Here is a 24,020-nt window from a genome sequence, read left to right as displayed (position 1 = left end):
AGGGAGATGGAACAATAGGTCACAGCGTGGTGTGTGTTTGTGTGTGTGTGTGTGTGTGTGTGTCTGTGTGAGAGGTTGGCCTATGCTGTGACAGGCAGGATGACTCAGAGCTAATATGGTATTAGTGCCGGGTTGGATCTGACTGTATAAAACCAACAGTGGGCTCTAAAGTTAGACCGCTACAGTGACAGTCTGCCAGTCAACCACAAATAACAAAAGCCACCCTAATAACAAAAACTGGGGCCAAAACACTCACTTGTCTTTGCTGGATGCTTCATCGATGCCCTGAGAAAAACAAAAACAGAGAGTGAGACGAGAGCAAAAAGCAGAGACGGTGCAGGAAAGAGAAAGAGAGAAAGGGGAGAGATTATCGTGTAGCCACAGTACAACTGAAAAATAGACAGAGACACAGACATCTGCACAGCTAATCCCTGAGAGCCAGACTGATGTTTTAATTAATGCTCGGAGGCTTCAAATTACACCCTCTTTGCCCCTAGGGCTCAAACCCTCTGAGATGGAGAGGACAAAAGCAGGAGGAGAGGGAAAGAATGTAGGAACGACAAGGAAGTGAGACTTGTAGCATAAAGAGAGGGAGAAAGTGAGCGACAGTGAGTGAGAAAGAGAAATATCTGCAGCTGCAGCCTCATCAGATTGGCTTCAGTAGTAAACAATGAGCTGGGAATCCCTGGGAGCCCTGTTGAAGCTCCTGTTTGTTTGATGGGGAACAGATCAATACTTCTTCTCACATTCTCACCGACTGCTTCAGGCTTTCTCCATATAGGTAGTACTGTACACTGTTTGTCACACTCAGGCATTCAAATTCATGCTTACAGAGCATCGCATTCATTCAAGGTAAAGAGACAAGACTGAAGTCTGCACGTCAGCATGCTAACAAGTACAAATAACATACTGATTTAAGCAGATATGATGTTTACATGTTCGCTACATTTCCAAGTGCTAGCATGTTAGCGTGTAGTAAGGAAATGCTACAGGATCAAAGTCATTACAGTTCATCCTGAGGGAGACATGGACATCAGGACCACATGTCATTGCAGTGTGGTTGTTGCAGCATTTTTGCTCAAATCCACAAAGGTCAACCTACTAATGTTGCTGAAAACCTACTGTTAACCTACTGATGTCGAGGGGATCAGCAGCTAATACAGTTCATCCTGTGGAGAACATGAAAGTCCGTACCAAACTTCCTGGCATCTATTTAATAGGTGTTGAGATATTTCACCCTGGACCAGATGAGTAATTTTTAAAATCTGTTTTCAAAGGTTCTTCGATACAAGAAAGGGGGCCAGTATAAAAGCGTATTGCTATGAAGTTGGTAAGAATTCTTCCCAGGCCTCTGACCCTTGAATGACCATGTAAGAGAAATATCTAATATTAACGGCTACTTTGCGGACATAATTAGAAAGGATGTTTATGATTTGAGAGTGGAGAGGATGATACAGGAAATTGGATATAGAGAAGAAGAACAGGTGCCATGCACTGAGCAAAGTGCTCCCTGAGTGTATCTCACCATCTGCCTGAAGGCTTTGGGCTCCTTGGGTCTGGAGAAAGATCTGTCAGGCACCCAGCGTGGCATCAGTCCCTCGGCAGAATTTGCACGTGCTCGCTGCATCTTGGCCATCATGGCTTTCTCCTCTTTCTGGAAGAGAAGGAACCCCACACCAGGGTAGATGCTTTGGCAAACAAGGTCTTCTATGCCAGGTGACAAGCCATTATATTGTTTGTGTGAAATACGGCACTGGTGTGAAGTTCTGAGGAGGACTCAAGAACGTGTGTGTGGGTATGTGTATGTGTATGTGTGTGTGCGGGCGGGTGTGTGTGTGTGTGTGTGTGTGTGTGTGTGTGTGTTTGTGTGTGTGCGCGCGCGTGCTTGGCCGTGCACTAACCCTCTTTTGGCTGCAGCCCAGCACCAAGAAGGTTTCAATGTCGTGTTCCTTCAGGTAAGCATTCCTCTCTCCTCCAAATCCCGGCTCCACCTCGTAGTCCCCGTTCAGATACTGCAGTGTGGCATTGGTGATGTGGATACGCCTACACACATTCAAACAAAATTACAGTGTGTCAGAAACTGAATGGCCAATGGTGGTACAATAGCAGGTGGAGTAGGAGGGACTTACCCAGCCTTCCCTCCAGCCTCCATTTGGTTGGCGAGCGTCACGTCATTGGACCAGACGTCAAACTGCCACTTGCGCAAGCCCAACACCCCACAGTGAACACGGCCGCTGTGGATGCCCACCCGCATGTTCACATTAACGCCCGTCACCTCTCTCACCAGCCTGCAGATACATACACACACACGCACACACACACACACACACACACACACACACACACACACACACACACACACACACACACACGAACACGCACACACGCTGTTGTCAAAAAACTAGTGTCACCTTCAGCTTCACAGTGTCTCTCCAACACCCTGTGTGACAATAACAAAGCGAAAATCTCTACTTAACCTTCAGAGGAATATTACGTGACTGTGAGGGTGTGTGTTCCCATGCTGAGTGTGTGGTTCTTGTGTGTGTCGGTGCAATTAGTGTGCCTTTGACTCACGAGATGGCTTCAATCATGTCTACTCCCATCTCCACACAGCAGTGGGCGTGGTCAGCCCGCGGCTCAGGCAGCCCTGACACACAGTAGTAACAGTCCCCTAGGATTTTAATACGCAGGCAGTGGTTCTCCTGTACAGCAAGGACACACACGCACACACACGCACACACACACACATATTAGGCCCTCAATTACAGCTAATACACAGAGTGCTCGAGTCAAATATAGAGCCTTTTACGCATAATTAAGATGACTCATGAGTCTCAGCTCAGTCTAATTGATGTGTTACACAATGCTTAAGTAACCCCCCCCCCCTCTCACCCTCCCACCTCTCCACCCCACTCCCACCCCCACCCCAACAAGTACATCATGTTGGCTTTGTCATACTAACAGTGAAGGCTGCAGACTGTACGGTTACATAAGCAGCAGTGGCTCAAAGTTGTGCTGTGAAAATGGTGGCGGCAGGTGTCAATGCTCACCGAGGCCAGCTTGTCAAAGCGGGCGAACAGCTCGTTCAGCGTCATGACCAGCTCCTGGGCTGTGCACTGAGACGCCAGGCTGGTGAAGCCCTCAATGTCGGCAAACAGTATACTGAAGAGGAGGTGATGGTGGTGGTGGTGGTGGTGGTGGTGGGAAGGGAGGGAGGGAGAAGCAGAGGGAGGGGTGAGGGCAACAGAAAGAGACAGAGAGGAAAAAAACAGACAAAAGAAGACTTGAGAATTAGATCAATCAATAAAGTATAGAGTTAGTTAACATGGTCTAGCCCCCCCCCCCGCCCCCCCACCTCCTCACTGTCCAGCTGCCGCGTGAGCAGGGGAGAGACGAGAGAGGGGGAGAGAGGCAGACATTTGTTCAGCTCTGGCTCTCATCATCTAAGCCAATGTAGGTCACCTCCTCCAGCCTGTCCCTCTGAGAACACCACCCCCTGTCCCCCTGTCTGCATGCCTTTCATTGCTAACTTTTGATAGTAATGAAAAGCGAGGATAAACAACACCAGACACACCGGTTCCACTTGAAGACGACAGATGGCGCTGTAGGTCCTGTGAGGTCAACCACTGGGAGAGAACTGGAACTTAATTACAGCACTCCAGTGCCAGTCTGCATCTCCCACCTAGGCCAAGACTCTGAGCCAGATTATCTTTAAAGGGTTAGTTCACCCAAACAAACATATTTTCTCACGTAGACCTCGTTGTATCTAGCTATACAGTGGCTGTAGTTTGTATTTGCGCTTTTTTAAAAAACAGTTTACACTGTAAACGATGTTTTATTGTTGAAATAGTCCGACAGAAAACCGATAGCAGGATCTGTGGATTATCTAGAGTAAGAAGTACATTGTTTTTGGAGGAGATGTTGCTGTTACAGTTTTTAAATATACTTTTCTTCAGTGAAAAATAACAATTCACAAATGAAAACTAGAAAAATATGAGAAAATATGTTTTTCTGTTATCTTTTTGAACAACCCTTTAAAAGCTCAATTTTAACTATAAATTTCAGGCAGAGTTAAACAATTAAACAATTAACAAATATGACTTTTGAGAATTTTGAGAGTCTCATTACTGACCATTGTCAAAATATATGCCTGTTCCATAAACACTTGTGCTGTAAATAAACGTGCAACAGAAGCAGAAAACATGAATAACTTCGATTGTGTTGTTATCTAGTGTTGGTGCTTTTACAAAATGTCCCCGTGCATCAATGTGGGTTTTAATCTTATGCTGCATTTGGATAATGGATTGTTCCTGTAAGTTTACACCTTGGTAGAGCCGCGGCGTCGCAACAGATTGTTCCACTAAGTGCATCACCTGTACCTATTTGGGTCACCTCTGACAGGAGATCTCTGCTGCAACCTCATTTTCATTGTCCCCTACCACCGCTGCCGCCTCAACCTGCGCTCGACGGTAGGCTAATGGATGGAAAGTTCCTATCACCTGTTAGCCTTGAGTTATTCCCACTGGGGAGGTGGAATCCAGTGGTGAGGGCTGAGACAGGGGGCCAGCAAACTTGAGGTCTGCCTTCTATCATTTGCTACAGAAAGCACAGCAGTGTGCCTAAGTCAATATCGTTACTGCAGCCGCTGCTGTCAGTGTCAATAAACAACAACATGCATAATACATGCTGCCAGGGAAATAGCTGTTGGAGTGACTCTGTAACTGACACATCAGTCAGCGGAGTCAGGTCAAAACCACTGGTGCTAGCTGTGACGGCAAAGTAGACGAGTTCTCCGACGCTGTGTGTCAGTGTGTCTGCGCAGAAGCACGTGTGTGTGTATTTACCTAACATTGTCGTGTTTTTGGATGTAGATCTTGTGGAACATCATATCTTCCTTCTTGGCATTGATATCAGCCTTCATCTCCATGGCAACGTGCCTTGGCAGCACTGACAGCAGTAGGCGCTCCTGAGAGAGAGAGAGAGAGAGAGAGAGAGAGAGAGAGAAATTAAGGAACAGCAGAGAGAGAGAGAGAGAGAGAGAGAGAGAGAGAGAGAGAGAGAGAGAGAGAGAGAGAGAGACGATTCATTTTCATCAGTTTCCACCGTTAGAATGCTCAATGAGTCACCCTGCCTCGTTGGCATGTGCGTGGGAACGTGTTAGTCAAATAGAAAGGAGTGGAGATACGTGTTATACTCCAGAACATATTGTTGACCTCGAAAAGTGGGACAAACAAATCAGACTAGAAAATGGAGACACCCATTTGTTGCTCTTTTGCATCTGTGTGTGTGTTTAGTTTTCCTACAGGGGCATGGCTTCCTCCCTTGCTTATTTGCCTGAACATGCATCTGTCTGTGTGCATGTTGGTCTGTTTGTGTGTGTGTGTGTGTGTGTGTGTGTGTGTGTGTGTGTGTGTGTGTGTGTGTGTGCGTGTGTGTGTGTGTACCTGCTGCTGGTTTTCCCTCTGCAGGTGCAGTCTGGCCTGGATGTATCCTCTCGTCTCCTGGAAGGCTTGTCTCTGGGAGACCTCAGCAGGGTAGTGGGTACAGATCCCGATCATGTTAGTGCAAAGGAAGATCAGCACATTGGCACTGACCTGAAAACACAACATACACAAAGGGTGAAAAGGGAGAAGAAAAAAAAAAAAAAAAAAAAAAAAAAAAAAAAGACATGACAACCCCACCAAGCATGCACATGTCACATCACAAAGCTACTGTGAACTCTGCCTGACCTGGGTGAGGTCAATAAACAAAATTGATAACACTCTATGTCATAGGATTTACTGCAAGGAGAAAGATTCCTCAAACATCTGAGGGGCCATTAGACATGATCTGGTTAGAGATGATGACCGTGGCCTTGTGGTTGCTCAGCAAGAGGACATTCTCCTCACGTCGCGCACTGAATGGCAGATAGTAAGCCCAGAGGGTTGAATATGATGCATGACTGGGGACACGTTGACACACCGGTCATCATTCTACTCGCTTTGAAAGTTTATATTAGCTTTATAGTGTGTGAAAAGATGTGAAAAGATGAGTCTAGCTGAGAGAAGAAAACAGATGTGCAAAATGGCCTTTTCCTGTCAAAATGGAGCAATTTGCGGTCGTATAACGTGGTACAACGGAGAATTTTTCACGCCACTCGTGACGTATTTGAAAGTACAGCTTTACAAAAGTAGTGAGAAATAGAAGCAGCCATTACTTTTCGTTTCTTCTGTGTGCCCAGTGCACGCAGGTATGTTGGTTGAACAATGAGGCTCTGAGAATGCAGACGCACCAACTGTAAAACAGCTCTATCTGTGGCTTGGGTAAATTAAGTTTAGATATAGCGTACAGTTAGTTTTGTGGGGTCATCGACCCTAAGAGCATTCCTCTGTGCTGCTTTCTGTGTGTTTCTGCATGTGTGTGGTGAGACAGTGTGTAAGTCTGTTAGTGATTTCTCTTCTCACTAGTCCACAGCCAAGACGGAACATCAGAGATGGAGCCTTGAGCTCTGGACTTCCCCTCTGCACGGAAACACACACACACACACACACACACACACACACACACACACGCACACACACACACACGTCCGCTCTATGTTCAGAAACACACTCCAGCCTGGGAAAGTCACTTGACCCATGACCAGAGCACTGAGTGTTTCCTCTGAAGATGATTTCATCAATAATGAGAAAAAGACATGCAGGCACACACATGAAGGCTGGATTTCAGTCTTAACAACAACATCATGACTAAAAACGGGAGGACTCACCGGTATCAGTGTTCCTGAGCGATGGCTGGTATGCTACCAAACCAGTGTGTGTTTGTGTGCGTTTGTAATTTGAGTTTATCTGTGAGACAGCGGAGGAGAGACACAGAACTGGAGATAGAGGATGATTATCTCTATAAATGCATACATCACATATTTTTATGCGTGTCCTTGTCCCATCAAAAATGTGAATAAAAAGAAAAAATAAAAAGAAAGAAAGAAACCAAGAGGAGCATTGAACCACTAAGCTACTTTGCATCCACACATTAAACAAAAGTAGACAAAAGCAAACTCAAACCTATAGAGCGATGGCGGGCGTTTTACCACGATTCTGAGACGAGGTTTACACTGTATACACAAGAACTTGCCCCTCTGTTGTCACAACAAGACGGAGACAACCTAATCTAACAAACTGTGCTTTAACACAACGCCATTAGCACAGGACACGGGCACTTCTGTTTACTTGAAGAGAGGGTCCGTGGTAGTTTCCTATTCCACCTGAAAACAAATGGCCAAACTACATTAGGAGCAAAAATAAACACAGTGATAGTTCGCAGGTGCAGAAACAGACATGCCTTTGATATATCGGGTAAATACCAAATCCTTAACGCAGCTTCACCACAACATTATTCAGGAACTAACAACAGAGCATCCAAAATGTATCGCCCATTTTTCTTTTTGTTTTGATTTCTGAGGGATATACTGTAGCCGCAGCCAGGTTCCCTCAAACAGGTTTTCGGGAAGGACCAATGAGCCCTTCTCGCTGATTCAGGATGACAGAGAATGTCTGATGCGAGCTGTCAGCCGTCAACTCTCGGGGGTTCAGATCAAAGCTGTCAAGGGGTGTGAGGCATCTCATCATCGGGCTATTCGAGATCAGGTGTGAGGACCCACAAAGAACATCCACTCGTGTTCTTTACATGACTGGCTGAGCAATTGTTCTCTCCGAGTGCAACACTGAATTTGTGCCGCACCGTCGCTCAATTAGAGATTCAATCACTAACAGGCCAGAGCTTCCTGATAAGCCCTGCATTGTAATGTTACAGACCACCAATGGAGACCTGACACTCGAACTGCGCCGATACAACCTGATCGCATTAATCCCAAGCAGATGGCTCTGAACAGAGTGAGCCAGATAACTTTGTTAAGTGGCCTGTCTGAGATACAGGGCTTCCTGCGGTTCCCAAGACCACGCTTCTCACCAGTGCATTCAATTTACATTCAGACAATTCAGCTTCCCATGTGAGCGCCCTCAGATTTCGGTCCAATTGGAGACATTCCTATCAAATTGATTCTGATAGTCTGGCAACGAGCATACAGCTGGGGTTTTGTGTATTTTCTTGCAAAAGGAAAACAAGCCATAGTTCAGTGATAGCCAGGATACACGTGTTTGCAAGTGAGACACAAATGAATGTGCAGCATGGAAAGCCCCCGCAAAAGCCCCAAAACATCAGCAGGCTGGCCGCGTTCAGGTTCACCTTTCTTACAGCTGAACGACTGACTGAGTGCATCTTGAATGATGGCTCAATGTAACAGCCTTATAGCACAGAATAAGTGAAGCTAAAGTGTCGGGAAACATGATGAACAAAGCTTGTGTAAATGCCAAGTTATATGCTTAGTCACCACACGGTCTGGAGATGAGAGGCAGAAACATTCATAGAGGCTTTTGAATAAATCTTTGTGTGTGAGCTATGCGTGTACGTGTATGCGAGACTCCTTTTGGACTGGCAGCTCTTTGATCTGGAAGCTTGTTGTGTCTGTTGCGGCACTTATATCACCCAGGCCTGCAAATCCATGGCCGCTCTGACACTCCCCTCTCCAAACAGTGATGTGGAGTAAAGAGAGCAGAAGCGGCTTCTCATCATTAGCACAGTGCCACTCTCTTTATAACCACTAAGCTGGACTTAAACTATCTTCCACTGATGTTTCCTGACCATTTTCCCCACAGACTTTTGGCTCTCAAAGACGAGCCTCGCTCAACATTTACTTAAGCAGGAACCTCTTGGCGGTGAAGTTAAAAGGAGTCCAAACATTGGCTTATAAGGTGCGGCTCCCAGGAAGGTGCTTTATAAAGTAAGGCAGACGGATAGCATGTTAAAGAACGAATGAAGGAAGGGGATGGAAAAGATTTTTGCTTGGCAAACACACAGCAAATCCATTCTGTCTTTAATAATATCCCACTGGATGAATCTCTCTCACACAAGCACGCTGGAATGTACATATGCACAGATCAGGTTCTCGCAGCATTATCCATTCATTCAGAGGCCGCACTTATGCCACAGCTGATATGCTCTATTGATTAAGATGTTTTTAAGACATTTATGCCCGTTGTGCTGTGGTTACTGTAAATGTTTTTTCTTCTATCCAAGTACGTTCAGCAAAGGCGACTGCGGAAGCCTTGTCTGTGAGCAGAGCCGAGGCGGTCACATGTTGACGAATCTGTAACTAATCTTAACTCCTATGACAATACACTGAGAGAGAGGTAAAGTAAGAGCCGATGACCACAGTTTTGATGAATAAAACTGTTGAATAAAAGCATTGTTCGGGAAGTCAATGTTCTGATTCATCCAGGAGCATCTGAAAAAGGCCTGCAATGAAAGATAAGTTCAGATAGCTCACCAACCCTGAGCTCCACTAAAGCTGAAGTTTAAACTTTAAAAGGCCAGAGTGCTACATCCCATAAGTCAATACACAGGCTCAGGGGACAGTGACTGTGCTTGACATAGGGGGGCTACTCTCCAGCACATGACCTTTTGATAGGCATCTGGAGCTTTTAAAATGTCTTACAGAGATGAACGTCAACGCCCAGTCACACACTGCTGATCACAGCCTGAAAAGATAACATGTGGTACCAGAGTGGTAAAAATAGACAATACGATGAGATTCTGTCGCACCAATCCTCATCTAATTGGGGTTACTATAATGTGTAATTACTGACATACGAAAGAAGCTATTACTTATAAAGATAGATGTTGCAGAGGGGCGGGGGTGCCTGTCTTTGCCATCTTGGGTCTGTGCCATCTGGAATTGGAGCTTTGTTTTCATCATGGCTTGGGCCAAACCAAAATTGGTCTCAGGCGACCAGAGAGGCCACGAAGTAATCTCTGTGAAACGCTGAGGCAAATTCCGAAAAGCTAAATAGAGCTGGACCCAGGCCGCACAGCTGTCAGAAAAACAGATCCTGAATTAATACTTGCGCATAAATGTTGTCCAAACATGAGGAAAATCTCCCAGCGATCCTGGAATTACTGACTAAAACAAACTGTAACCACCAGCTGAAACTACCCACTCCATTTTTCTAATTTGACCAACAAATTTAGGCTCAAATCAAACGATTATAACGCTTATTTATCCTTCTACTTCAATATCTGGATTCTTGGCTGACTAAAGTTCAACAGTTAGGCAACATTATATTGCTCCTTATTCGAGACAATATGCGTTTGACTGGCCATGATTTTATCACTTTTCTTCTGATACTGTATCTACAGTACGTGTAGAGCCTGAATGCAACGACGGGCCGAGTCCAACAACGGCAGAGGACTTCCAGTGAATAGACGGGGAACAGCTTTCAGTAGAACTGGACATGAATATCATATGTGTGAGTTTTTTGTTGTCATTTGAGAACCTTGAAGAAGGCCAATCACTGAAACAGAGCAGGAGGATTATCTCATGAACCCACATTTTAGCTGTCTCATTACTTTCTTGCGGCTAACTTCATTTGGCCGATGATGATACCACGTAGCTTCTTGGACTCAGGCCTGCTCTGGGACATTTATCATTTCTTCCTCTTTCCCAACATTTCCTGTCTCTGTGGACCAGAGAAGCGGAGACCAAATAATCTTGCATAAAATGTGTGCACAAGCTCAGGTTTTTTAAGGCTTATGTGCACTTTGCTTGACCTAGTGCTAGTGCTACAACCAAGGTCCACTCTTGTTTGGGCTAAAAATAACAATGATTTTCATTTACTGATAAATTGTTTGGTTGTGTAATTTGTGAAAAATAGGGAAAACTGTTCATCACAACTTTCCAAAGTCCCAAGGGAGGTCTTTAAATAGCTTGTTTTGTCCGACCAAGAGTTCATAACCCGGGGATATTCAACTTATTCAGCCTTGCTTGACAAACTACACAATAAATTTATGCAGATTAATGACCAGTCAAATGACTAATAACTAATTGCTTCAGTTCTCAGTTCTCTTCAGTTTAATAGCATTGCTAACAGAACCGTGTCCGTATTTGAATCATTATTCAACAGGTAACATGAATCAATGAATACCTATCAGTATCAAATGCACCATTGTACATACACAGCTATGGTTAGAGGCACACTAGTGTCTGTTTGTCAGTGGGTCTTGGCTGCTCAGTGGTCCGGGGTCAGCGTTTGGCTGGACAGACAGAGGGAGGGAGGGGGAGGGGGCAGGACTGGACACGACACTCTCCTCCCAGCTGTGTCCTCACTAACCCTTCGCTTCCTGCCCACTCACACCCTCACAGTCCGCACAGCTGCAATTACAGCACGGTGGCCACAGGAACACAAGATCTGGTTAATTAGCCTAACAAACCAACCAGCCCCGCTCTCTCCTCCGCTGGCTCTTCTCTCTGATTTGAACTGTGTGAGGGAGTCCAGACCTTGAACTGTGTGAATGTGAGCTAAACATCCAGGAATTCCCATTTCAGCTGCTATCGCCTGCATCTCCTTTTAAGCACAATGTACAACAAGGCCACCATTTCACTCTGACAGAGACCGATGTAACGTGACTTTTAGTCTTTGAATAGCGAGCAACAGAATAAAGAGAGAGGGAATTAAACTACATTAAATGAGGTCGTGTGTGTGGGCCAGATGTTGGAGCTCCAATAAAAACACACAAGACTTAAGTTTCACTGTCCAGTTATATAAGCATCTGCTGCCATTAACTACACAGTTTTAGCCAGTGTCCTTGCCTGTTCTGTCTCCTAACCCTACACAATATTGACTTTTACTATAAAGCACACAGATCAATACTGGGACAAGAACAACAGGTTATAGTTTAAACAGTAGAAACACGAGAGGAGTTTGGTAACTGCTTCAACTCAAGTGTTTGACTCAGTCTTCCATGAGTTGCTTAGTCAAGGATGAGCTGATACTGCACTCGTGCATGTTACACATCCGCCTCCTGGGCCAACTTCTGGAAAAATGAAGTATCATGAAGTGACATGTTTGCGAAGCCCAATACATCAGCAGCATTTCACAGGAATAAAAGCACAGGTGCAGAGTTCCAACACACGGTTTGAACGCTACAAGCGGAACTGCCGCTGTATATGTCTTAGTGCTCCGAGCCTGTGTGTTTGATGTGCTGACCATCTCCGCTCGGCCCCACACACACACCAAAACAAAGCTGTTTGGAAATGTGATTCGGGTCATACTGAGTGTTGAGGAGAATGCAGACTCTTCTTCACAACAAGAAGGTGCTCGTGAAACATCATCCCAAACAAAGAAACGACCACCGTCTTTCTGCAACCTTAAAAGGGAAAGGATTTTTTTGCTTTTTTTTTTATGTGTAAGGAGCGAGGATAATAAATCAAGACATGAAGTAATTCGCTTCATGGTTCTTATGAAGGCAGAAGATAGAGTGTAACTTCCTTTGGATTAACCCTCTGTCTGTGAAATTACATCATGGGACCAGGGTCTTGTTATTATATCTGACATCATTCAATGAAAATGTGAGAAGGAAAAAAAAAAAAAAAAAAAGCTCAGTGTTTTAAACTTAGCAGCTAACAGTGAAACTAACAAAATCATTAGGCCATTCGCTACCACTTTAAAGACGACCCTTATAAAGGATTTATAAAGGGTGTATAAATAAGTTATTCATTTGGTTGTTAATATTTTATAACTCATAAATAAACAATTATAAACCAGTTATAACACAGTTTTCATACATTGATGCAGGTTCACTATTTGGCAAGATCACGTTAATGCTTACTACTCATTAATCCTACTAATGACTTACTACCATTTGTAACTGTTAAAAGGAGCCTTATTGTAAGTGAAGTGTAAAACACGTCATCATTTATTAATGAGTTACTATAAGGCTCCTTTTACCAGTTATAAAAGGTAGTAAGTCATTAGGAAGATTAATGAGTAGTAAGCATTAGCGTGATCTTGCCAAATAGTGAGCCTGCATCAATGTATGAGAAGTGTGTTAGTGCTGGTTTATAATTGTTTATTTATGATTTATAAAGTGTTAACTGAATTAATAACCTATTTATAAATCCTTTATAAAGATAGTCTTAATTAATAATAATAATAAGCAACATCAGATAATAAGCAGGTCAGGGGAAAGTTAAAGAGGGTGTTGTGTTGTGCAGAGCTGTGTAATTGTCAATAGCAGGAAGGTGTTCCTTATGTGTACACTGATAGTAAACACGTTTGGTAATTAGCTTCACTCCTGCAGCACATTCTTATGCAGGCTCAACATATGTTGTCGCTGTTTAGTGTAATTGTGACTGGGATAACGAGACAGTTGGCCAGTGTGAGGTGACGTTTGACAGAGAGCCCTCCACCTTCCTGTCCCGAGCACTAGGGTAGGGTGTACTACGCTCAACGGGATCCAGAGTAAAACTGGCCTTAAAAGCCTCGGGGCTTGCATGCCACACAGATCAACATTTAACACCGCTAATGGATTCCTAATATATATCTCTTGGCCGTCTGCCATGGTCGTTCAGCCTTAAATCCCTGTATTTACTTTTTGCAGAGAGCCAAGTTGTTAGTAAACCACGAGCTGTTATTAGAAGCCTGCACTTCCTCATCCACGACTCACACAGCTATTATTAGCCCAGCTATTATTTCCCTTATCATTGGCTGTATTTTAGGAGCAATATTTCGCTTATCGCTAATCCTAATTGCTCCCACCCATGGTGGTGGAAGTTATCCGGGTGTGTATCATCGCCTCTGGTTGTAATACAATAAGTGGATGAGTCACATGCTCTCTCCCTCTCTGAGAGGGGGTGAGGTTGGGAGTAAAGGGGGATCTTTTGTTTGAGCCAGTGCATTGTTTAGCACCCACAGTACCTGATGATGGGTTCTCACCATCTGATAGCAGCTTAGTGAGCAGCCCCGACGCATACATGTCATGCAGACAGACACAAGGATCACAGGCTCTTCACACTTCTCACGGCCTATGTGCGTATGTAGGTGTACATGCAGTAACGTGTGTACACTGGACACTGGATTTGCTCAATACAAGTAGGGCTGGGTATCAAACAAAAACATGTGTCCATGACAACAAGTGCAGAGGGGTGTCAAGTATTTAGAGTCACTTATCTTGCACATTCAGAGAAATAATACTGATAGATATGAAATAAAAAAAGACAATGTTTTCTTTTAGTTTCAGTATCACTTCAGAATCAGAGAGCAGTATCAGCGCCCTACAGTGCACGTCAATGTCGGACACAGCTGATGTCATAAATAATTGCATAAAGGTCAATGCAGCCTGTACGGCTGCTTTCAGGTTTTTCTTACGTAACACCAATGTTCTGGCCTAAATGCATTATGCACGCTTCGGTCATGCTGGTGACATTTCATTGATTGGTATCTTTTTCACTAGTGTTAAGCAGAGGGATCAGTATGTTTCCACTAGTCCCACATTCGTTGACCCCATAACAATCTGACAAAGGAACTGGTTTTTCCTCTAGTGCTGGATCAGCACACAATAACAAAAGCACAGACTAGCTGTACCTCCGAGACTTCGCTCTCTTCTTGACCTGCTTGTCAATAGCTCCTCTCTACAGGGCTCCAATTGGGATTTGGTTATCCAAATATATCGTGCTGCACACAAAAGAAAAACTTCTGTTTGCTTCCTTGTTAATCCATGTATGACATCTTGCACGTCGGCTGGATATAAAGAACTTAGAACTAAACAATGGCACAGTAAGTAACATAATCCCCCTTCAGACATATAGGCGTATGGATGCACAGCTGCTCATATTGATGTTATGGAACTACTTATATCAAAGCAAAAATTCTCTGCACGGCTCTGAATGCCAATCATGGAGTTAAGTTGGTTGTTGCCTCGTCTACCCACGAGAGAGAATAACATGACAAAAAACACAAGGGACAGGTGGTCTCTCACAGGGAAGCTCACTGAGGGCCAAATGAATCTGTTTTCGACCATATGATGTGTGTGTGTGTGTGTGTGTGTGTGTGTGTGTGTGTGTGTGAGAGAGAGAGAGTGCTGGCTCATATGTGTCTCATATGTACCAGCCACAGTCTGAGTGCTCGGCGCCACAAGATCATAACTCAGGTGACTGGACAATGCATGTGGGTGTTATCCGCTGAGGAGTCCTTCAAATTTGGACTTTGGGTGAATCTCTGAAATCACACTGGATTTCAACGTGATGAGAAGACGGTAACAGAAGTCAGATACACTAATCTGAGGAGCATGCATTAGGATTATTGCATGCTTACGAAGAAGGCAACATGAACCTACTGGAACGCAAACTGGCTCTTTGTGGTGCATTCATGTGCTACAGTGAAGATCCGACATTAGGGCACTCAGTCAGAAAACCAAACACGACAACAAACATTGACGTCATCAAAAGGATAATCGGAATTTTTGTAGCTTCTACCAATCAAGAGGCTGCTGGTTAACTGCCAACTGTCAAGACTTGGAAGTAAAACAGCTCCCACAACAACGTCAGCTGACAGAGCAGCCTGCAGCAGAATTTTAAACCAAATGCAGTTAAAGGGATGAAGCGTGCAAAAATCCCAGCAAGCGGTAGTGATGAAGAAGAAATAACAAACTGACCCTTCTGTGGCCAAGTTACAGCAACAGACGGACTTCAACCCAGCAAGATATCTATGCAGTTTTGCAGTTTGCAACAACTTGACTCACTTTGTAGTCAACATGCATCATCCAGTTTGAATTACTACAGTGATTAATTACTTTCTTTTCTTTGAATTACTACAGTAATTACTACTACAGTAATTCAAAGAAAAGAAAGTAATTATGAGCATTAAAAGTGAAGACAGATGAAATGGTTTGAACTGTTCAAAAGTAAAACTGCGAATCTTACATAACTTGTTTTCGGGTTCGGAGTGAAGTCTTCGCTTCGCTATTAAGCTTAAGAATAACTGCACTTTATTCACAAAATAACTCTGTTTTGAACCTCAACCTTTTCTGTCATTTACAAAAATATATCATATCTGTATTTTAATTTATAGGCGATATTTTGCATCAGATTATACAAAAAGACAAAAGAATTAAGCATACATAAAAGCTAAGGACAGCGCCGAAGGTACAAAAATTGATAGATATGTTGTTATTGAATGCACCAAACACATTGTATTTAAACTACAATTCTACCCTCATCCTGATGAGGTGTGATGTTTATTAGGTAACAGCAACAATTAGCACAGGATTTCTGAGACTTGTGTGAATATTAACGTCATTCAGAAACCGTCATCTTGAAGCAATTACGTGTTTCAAGAAAATCTGCCATTTTTTTTTTTTCCAGGCTGAAAATCAGAATCAAAGACCAAGACGGGCAAGCAAGTGGTAAACGAAAAGGTTCGTGTGGATTTTGTCTGTGATGGAGGATGATTGTCAACAATTTCTTGCCAAAGCTTTTTGAAATGATGTCTTTATGAGACTAATGTGTTAACTTCTGTTTCAGTCCAAATCTCTTAGATTGCCCTCTTGTGAAATCTAGACGGCAGATGCCACCTGTAAGAATGAATGAGATTCCTCTGAACCCTGTGGCTGGAGGATAGTGGAGCCGCTTCAAGTGAACAGCAGCAGTGTGACTAGCTTTTTCCTGAGAGCTGTTGTACCTTCATCTCTCTGTAGTTGTCTGAGTCTGAGAAGGCCCTTCAGAGCAGAGCAGTGAAACATGGAGATCTATGGAAACAATCCCCACGAGTAGTGTGAGCTCAATCTCAGCCTGTTGTGAAATAAAAGGCCACTCCATCTGAGAGGGATTTTGTCAGAATGGAATTATGACTCAGAGAGAAAGAGGCGATGTTAAGATGTCGCGAAAGGAGAAAAAAAAAAAAAAAAAAAAAAGAGAGAAGAGACTGGCAGCTCTTTTACAGCCGGGTGTGTCAGCCCAGCATTATTTCACACTCTCCATCCGTGGCCATTCCCTTGTCACCACCGACTGCCCCCCCTCCAACATCTCCTGCTTTGCCTCGCACAAAGACCCCCTTTGTTCCCGCCATCATCGGTCTCCCATCTTCTCAGCCTTGATTCTGCATGAACATCTCTGCAGGGAAAATACAAATAAGGGAAAAACAAGGCCGGGACACAGAGAGGGCCGGAGGATGATGAGGTCCCAGAAGAAGAAACCAGCTTTCCCAGATCAGGGAGTCTGGACATGTGACGCCAGGAGGAGAGTTTTGTGAGCTTACTATCACAGGCAGTGTGACAGACTGAATAGAGTCCTTCTGTATTCATACATCTGTGAGCAGCTTGAAGCCAGACTGAGAGACACCTGTTGAGACTGAGAGCTGGCTAAATGACACACTGTGTGGTTCTTTTCCTAGGGGTGAAAACAAAGAAATCACTCTGAAATTCCTCTTCATTTGAAACGAGTTATCTACAGAATGAGTGTGATGTGGGCTGATAAGAGCATTACACAACCCTGAGCGAGGCTTTTGTCACTTCCTTCATCTCTGTTAAAAGCCCAAGGGAGACAGCAACCCTCTAGCCAAAACAGCGTGAAGCCCATGTCCCACCATTGATTGCTCAGAGAACTGGAACATACTGTGTTGAGGGTATAGGCCCTCGGGCAGGGCAGCAGTCCATCGTCAGAAGACCAATGCAACGGACCAGAGCTGGAGCACATGGAGGCAACGGACCAATGTGCCTGAAGTCACCCTGTCTAGTCTGGGGCACTTAACACACAAGCTCATTGGACCAGTAGAGTTATGTCAATATTGCCTTATTCAGAGCGGCTCCACATTCATCTGGTTGCTTAATAGCGAAAACATGTTTTCTGCAGCGACTAGACTTTAAGCCACGTGTGTGTTATTCTGCGACTATATTCCCTGTTTGACCATCAATCAAGATTTGAAGTGTAAAAAAACAAAACAAATTAAATGGCAGGATACATACATACAACCGAACTGCCAAGTTGAATGTGCAGTTAGCCCTTTTTCACAGTCACAGTTGTCATAGTGGGAAAACCTCAGGTGTTGCTGTTAACATTAACATGGCTCTGTTCTATTCAAGTGTCCCAGCAAGTCACAAGAGTGCGACAGCGAGCCAGCATGCACGATACCAGGAACCTGAAACTGCAGTAGCTAAATTCATTTTATTATGTGCACCTGTGCTTTTCTTACTGTGACATGTCCTCTTTATTTGCTGGTTCGAGCTTCTCAGATAAGAGGACTTTCTGTTTTATATCATCGTGAATTGAACAGTTTGCTCTGTTGGTGTGTCAAGACAAGCACCGGTGCATTTACTACCATTGTCTGACACATTATCAACTGATCAAATAATCAATAAATCACAAAAATAGTCAGGTTATTTGGGAAGCATAACTGAAAATAATTGTTAGTTGTGGCTCTGTAAAGGCCATTCATTACTTCTGTTTTAGAGGTTGAGCAGGTTCACACACAGTTTTTGAATCCCTATGTACAATTCAAGAGTAAAGTCTGACACAGTGTACATCTCATTAAAACATGTAAGGAAATCGAAGAGTAACTCACAGCACATACAAAAAGAATAAGAAGACAAAAGTAATGAAGAAATATTTCCAGTGTGTGGAGCTCATTAAAAATGTTTTAATTCTGTTTATATTTTTTCCACAGTTTCCAATTTCAAGAAGTAATCATCCTGTTTTCCATCAAATTCATTGCACAATCCGAGTATCCCACCCCACCCTGTTTCATTTTACTACAATAGCCTCCTTGTTTTGGAGGACTGCGGGCCTGAATGGCACCATGCTACATTATCATGATATTCCTCCACAATACAGCTAAACGGGCTCATTCAACCCAGATGACCTTCCACAAACCCCAACAGAGTTGCCAATAGCTGCCCTCCAGCACAAAACATAGGCTCATTAAAAATCTCATTTGAAAAGCTGCCGAGATCCACAGCACCATCTACTTTTAGTACGGCACCTTTGACATGGAAAAGTGGTTGAGGAGTCGGTACAATGTTTGTCCTATATTGATGGGGACAGAAAGTAGGGCGTTTCCACTGGTGAATACAGTGACAACATTGTGCTCAACTGTATGGCGATAATAGTGGGTCCTGACTGCTGCAAGTCTGGGACATTTTTCTTGGTATTTTCATAAATATATGTTCACTTCAATTTTCACAGATGGTTGTAAATTCATCACCAACCAGTGTTGGGACATAATGATGGCATTACAACTATAAAAGAATAGATTCACATTTTTTCTGTCTGAACACAATGCTCGCACGCCCATGTGTACAGTAAAATTGCTACTGCTCACTGTTATTGTTCCTCCTGTTATTGTAGCCATGAAGAGGTCCCAGGACTTCAGTTTGGTGGGCAACCAAATCCACGGCACTAGTTTTCTTCAAAAATGCATTGTAAAGAGAACGGATAAGATAAGCTTCATCAGAGTGTCACAAATCAAGTGGTTTCTTTGGAAAATACCCGCATCATTTGTACAACTCAGACTGCTGAACACTTTGCAGTTGCTTTAATATGCGACCAGTGAGGACAGCAACTTTTACTGTGAACATGAATATGTGAATATTGTAATAAAGACAGACTTGAAAAGATGTGAACCTGCTCTTTAAAAAAAAAAAAAAAAAAAAAAAAAAAAAAAAAAAAAAAAAGCAAATGTATGAATAAACGGTGCCTTTGTCTCCTGTCAAATCATTTTTACCGAGGGGCGCGTCCCTTTAAACCCTCTGGTTGTTGAGGGCAATGTTACAAATCCGCGAGCAGGAATGTTCTGCATCGGTGTGATGAGGTTGAGTCGTCAGGTACTGAATGTACAAAAACTGTTATTGTTGTGTATTATTTTCCCTTTTATCATTTTTTAGTTTCTCAAGCGAATTTCTAGTTACTACTGCTGCTGCTCGTGATTACTATCAACACCGATTACTGTGTTTGATTGAAACGTGACTCTGATGATGAAACCACGACTATAATATCGCTTGATAGAAGAACATCCATGCTGTCCACTCTTAACACAGACTGACAGAGGTGAGTGAATACCTCTGGTGTATTGTTCTGTGTTATTCCAGCTCTCACTTACCTGTTTGAAAATGAACTTGTCCCCTTGGTTGAGCTTCCAGGCGGTGACGATGTGTATGGTGGACAGCACAGCTCCACTGAGCACGGCGGCTCTCATCCTCACCGGCAGCAGCGTGTAGATAATGTAGATGAAGAAGACCGTCCACCAGATGCCCTCTGAGGCGCTGCGGGGGTACACCATCAGCACTCCATAGACCTGAACTACAATCAGCACCCCGATCACCAGGTAGCTCACAATCCACATGTAGTCCTGATGGAAGCCGTTACGGTTGCACACCACCATCATGGCCAAGAAGAGAGCCATGGATACACAGAGTACTGAGATGTAGGCCACGTTCGGCGTTGTGCGGATGCAGTGGAAGGCGAGCATGACCCCACACACCACCACCAGCACCCCCATCAGCATGGTCAGGGAGCTCTGGTTGAGTCTGAAGAAGTAGCGCTGGTACAGACGCTCCAGCTTGGCAGACTGGAACTTCTTGGATTGGAAAACCCACACAACCCGCATCCAGCAGTCTGCAGCGCTCATCGTCTTGCAGCTGCCCTCTGCTAACTCCCCTAATTCCTCCTCTTTCCTGCCCTTCAGCTCCCCATCTTCAAAGCCCAGGTCCACAGCCTTTAGACCCAGATCCCCGCCGCCACCCATCCTTTTCCCGTAGTGGTCCTCCTGCCAGCCGCAGCGCAGGCCAAAGTTGCCCCCGCTGGTGCCCGCTCCACAGTGGTAATGCTGAGGGGCCGCATTAGGGGGCTCCAGGTCCTCAGGGTCCCTCAGGCAGCTCATGTAGCGTGGGTTGCACAGTGAGGAGCTGTCCTTCCTCTTTTTGCCATTGCGCTCTCCCCATGCTGTCTTTCGTTCATCCACTCTGCCCGCAAAGAGGCCTCTGGCCCACGACATCCTGAACAGAACACATGGACACAAACAGAAAAACAACGTTCAGACATTTAATCTGAATATCCAGGAAGCACAGTGTCAGTTTCCAGGAGAGTTTTTTTTTTTTTTTTTTTCCTCTCACCTGTGTGGGCTTTACTGTGTGTAGCAACACTGCGCTCTTTGGCCAGGCCACTGGTTTACCCCAGCAAGCGGACACCATGAGCTCACGCTGGCCAGAGGCATCAGAGGCGTGTCTGCGTTTGAACCGGCCTTCGTTGGTAGAAACAGTCAGTGTGCCAGCCCTATACACCACCTAGTGCCTCTGAAGACCACCTGCTTTCCTGGGAAAACACACAAACAATACATATGATGTTGTTGGGCTAACATTGCCTGAGGAAATATCACCTGAGAGTCGAGATGTTTTATGGAAACACAGACATCATGGAACCCGCACATCTGACGTATCTCATCTATTGATGGAGTCGCTGTGTTTATCGATGTGTTTGTTTGCGCGTGTCTTTTGTGTATAGTTCTCTGGAAGAAAGTTTGACAATCAATAGCTGAGACAGAAAATAACATCTACTAAATAGCTTGTCTGTTCCACTCTCTCTCATCACCGTCCCACCCCCACCAGCCCGGGACAGCATTTCCATGGAAATGATTTGCTGTTGTGTTTGCAAAACACTGGGTTGTGACAGCAAAACCTCCTCCAATTATTGCCTCATGCAGCAGGTGCCCCTGGGTAATTTTGCCATCAAACCATGAAGTTGAACACGGTCCCATTTCAACAAACTCTGCACCGACTGCTGGACTTCTTGAACATTTACTATTTCAGAGGAACCTAATCTTTCTTCCCGGAGCTGTACTATGGTCCATCACTACAATCTGCTCCGAACATCTTGAGTGGGCACAGGTGGGTGTGCTCTATTGGACAACAAAGGCCTACTGAGTGGGCACCATCAGAGATCAAGAGCTCTCCAGTCCAGATTCAATTGTCCATGCTTCCCCCATTAGCTTTGATGACTCACTATAGCTGGCTTCTGGCAGCACATGTCAAGGACACTGCTAACCTCTAAACTTAATAAGCAAATCTCTGCCAGGCTGACTGAGCTGAGACAAACAATGGGAAGAGCACACATGAACTGCACACATGGCCGTGTTTATAATCAACAGCAGCTTGTAATGTGAGTTGCTCAACCACCACACACACACACACACACACACACACACACACACACACACACACACACACACACACACACACAAATCTAACTGAAAGAGTTGCTTCAAACAGACAGCATGGCTCATAGATTTTAAATTGTTATTAAAATACACAACACCCTTAGTCATTTCTCCTACTTTTCCTCACCAGCTACAATTCAATTTAACCCGTTATAATAATCCAGTCAGAGCCCGTCACAGCCACTGCAATAATCAGCACGACAGTTCATACTGGAAACATGAATTTAGCATATGACCCACTGAGATAACGCAAATATGTGGCCAGCTCACCCTCTGCTTCAACCGTCCAGGCTTGCTGCAGGAATAACCTTAGTCCTCCACTCACCTCCGACGCGTTTATGACAGGTCATAGGTGTGATACAATGTACACATGCATGCATCTGCCACAGAGGAGGAAATCTGTACCACACACGGGTACAGGAAGATGGTGATACTTTCACAGAAAGACTGATAACATCTTGCCTCTTCTGACAGTCAGCCCTCCTCTCATCGTGGCTAACACTGGCCTGAATTCTTCTCAAAAACAAACAAACAAACAAACAAAAAAAAACAACAACACATGTTTAGCAATTACACGTGCAGGCCCAGGCTGTTTGGTCGGCCGAGGCGCATTACATAACAGGACGCTCCAAATAGCCTACAGGCGAAGTCGACAGCTCTCCATGTTCAAATGTAGCCTTACACATGGAGACACTGTGCGACCGGATAGCCTGAAGTCAGCCTGGAGAGAGAGAGTGTGTGTGTGTGTGTGTGTGTGTGTGTGCGTGTGTGTGTGTGTGCGTGTGGGGCTGCAGGAGAAAAGTGCAGCTCGACACACATCAGCGCCTTCACCAACTTACCGGGAGTAAGACATTCCGTCGGGCAACTTCAATCTTGGCAGCGGATCCCCTGATTGTCACAGGACTAACACGCACCGTGCAGTGATGACCGGCTCTACACGGGCAACACACTGGGGCCTGTCTCCCTCAATATGAAGGTGTACGTCATTATGTTTAGACTCCAAACAGGTCACTGGACGAGGAGAAAAATTTGGTGGAAATGCCACGGCTCAGGATGCAAACTGTAGGACAACAGCTCTTTGGCCTCTTCGTCACGGCTTCACGTTAAATGTCACGTTCATTTAAAAAAAATAAAATAAAATAAAATAAAAAAAATTTGCTACTGCCTGCATAAGGACCAGCGGTTAATGTGTACAGTCCTGCAGAACAGTTCGGGCTCCTCAACGCCGCCGCAATCATCACAGCAAAACACTGTAGTAGGCTACAAGTCAGCTGTTGGCGTTTCTCCCCGGCTGCTGTGTCCTCGGACTGCGTTTCACTTCAGCAGACCTGCAACAAATTAACATTGTGCAGAGCAGTTGCCCCGACACAGCCGCGGGAAACGCTTTAAGAGGGGCAGTGTACTTACCATTGGATATCCTCGTTACAGGAGTAACTGTAACACTGCAGTGGAGCTCCGGTTTTAGCTCCCCGTGTCCTCGGTCCTCACGCAGCCGCCGTCTCGCGCTTCAGATGCGGGTCTGTCCGTCTGGAAGCGGTTTTGTTTCAGAGGGAAGCGAGAGAGAGAGAGAAAGAGAGAGAGAGAGAGAGAGAAAAAAAAAAAACACTGTGAGATTGGCCGGACAGGCTTCGCTCTTCCCAGCCAGAGATACAGTACATTCCCACCGCCTCTCTTTCTCTCTCTCTCTCTCTCTCTCAAACACACACACACGCACACACACACATACACAAGCTGCATTCCCATTCGTGAACTCAGGAGTCCCCCTAGAGGTGACACGAGTGTGTCCCTGCCTGCTGCGCGCGTGTGTGTGCACGTGTGTGTGTGTGTGTGTGTGTGTGTGTGTGTATGCGTGTGTGTGACTTACACCTTTGCTGCAATGTCCATTTGTTCTTTCACCTTCACATCAGCTCGCGGTGTCACCCAGTTTTTAACAGCCCCGAGTTAAAG

The 24,020-nt window shown here is 44.7% G+C and overlaps 1 protein-coding gene across 1 annotated transcript in view; it reads right to left on the bottom strand.

The window, feature by feature from the left end:
* Nucleotides 1-23,723, bottom strand: part of LOC111219014 (adenylate cyclase type 6-like) — a 31,777-nt gene extending 8,054 nt beyond the window's left edge. The window contains exons 1-11 of the mRNA XM_022741564.1: nucleotides 23,481-23,723; nucleotides 20,974-21,172; nucleotides 19,962-20,856; nucleotides 5,445-5,594; nucleotides 4,845-4,966; nucleotides 3,051-3,162; nucleotides 2,575-2,702; nucleotides 2,130-2,288; nucleotides 1,902-2,043; nucleotides 1,526-1,654; nucleotides 257-285 (exon numbers count right to left, since the gene is read on the bottom strand). Of these exons, the coding sequence (XP_022597285.1) occupies nucleotides 257-285; nucleotides 1,526-1,654; nucleotides 1,902-2,043; nucleotides 2,130-2,288; nucleotides 2,575-2,702; nucleotides 3,051-3,162; nucleotides 4,845-4,966; nucleotides 5,445-5,594; nucleotides 19,962-20,855 (1,865 nt within the window). The 5' untranslated portion in view covers nucleotide 20,856; nucleotides 20,974-21,172; nucleotides 23,481-23,723. The remainder of the gene's footprint in view (nucleotides 1-256; nucleotides 286-1,525; nucleotides 1,655-1,901; nucleotides 2,044-2,129; nucleotides 2,289-2,574; nucleotides 2,703-3,050; nucleotides 3,163-4,844; nucleotides 4,967-5,444; nucleotides 5,595-19,961; nucleotides 20,857-20,973; nucleotides 21,173-23,480) is intronic.
* Nucleotides 23,724-24,020: the final 297 nt, after the last annotated feature.

The sequence above is a fragment of the Seriola dumerili genome, unplaced genomic scaffold, assembly GCF_002260705.1.
Source record: "Seriola dumerili isolate Sdu_G_001 unplaced genomic scaffold, Sdu_1.0 BDQW01000056.1, whole genome shotgun sequence".
NCBI classification, from domain to species: domain Eukaryota; kingdom Metazoa; phylum Chordata; class Actinopteri; order Carangiformes; family Carangidae; genus Seriola; species Seriola dumerili.
Note: the sequence above shows the minus strand (reverse complement) of the source record. Positions and strands in the feature narration are given on the sequence as shown.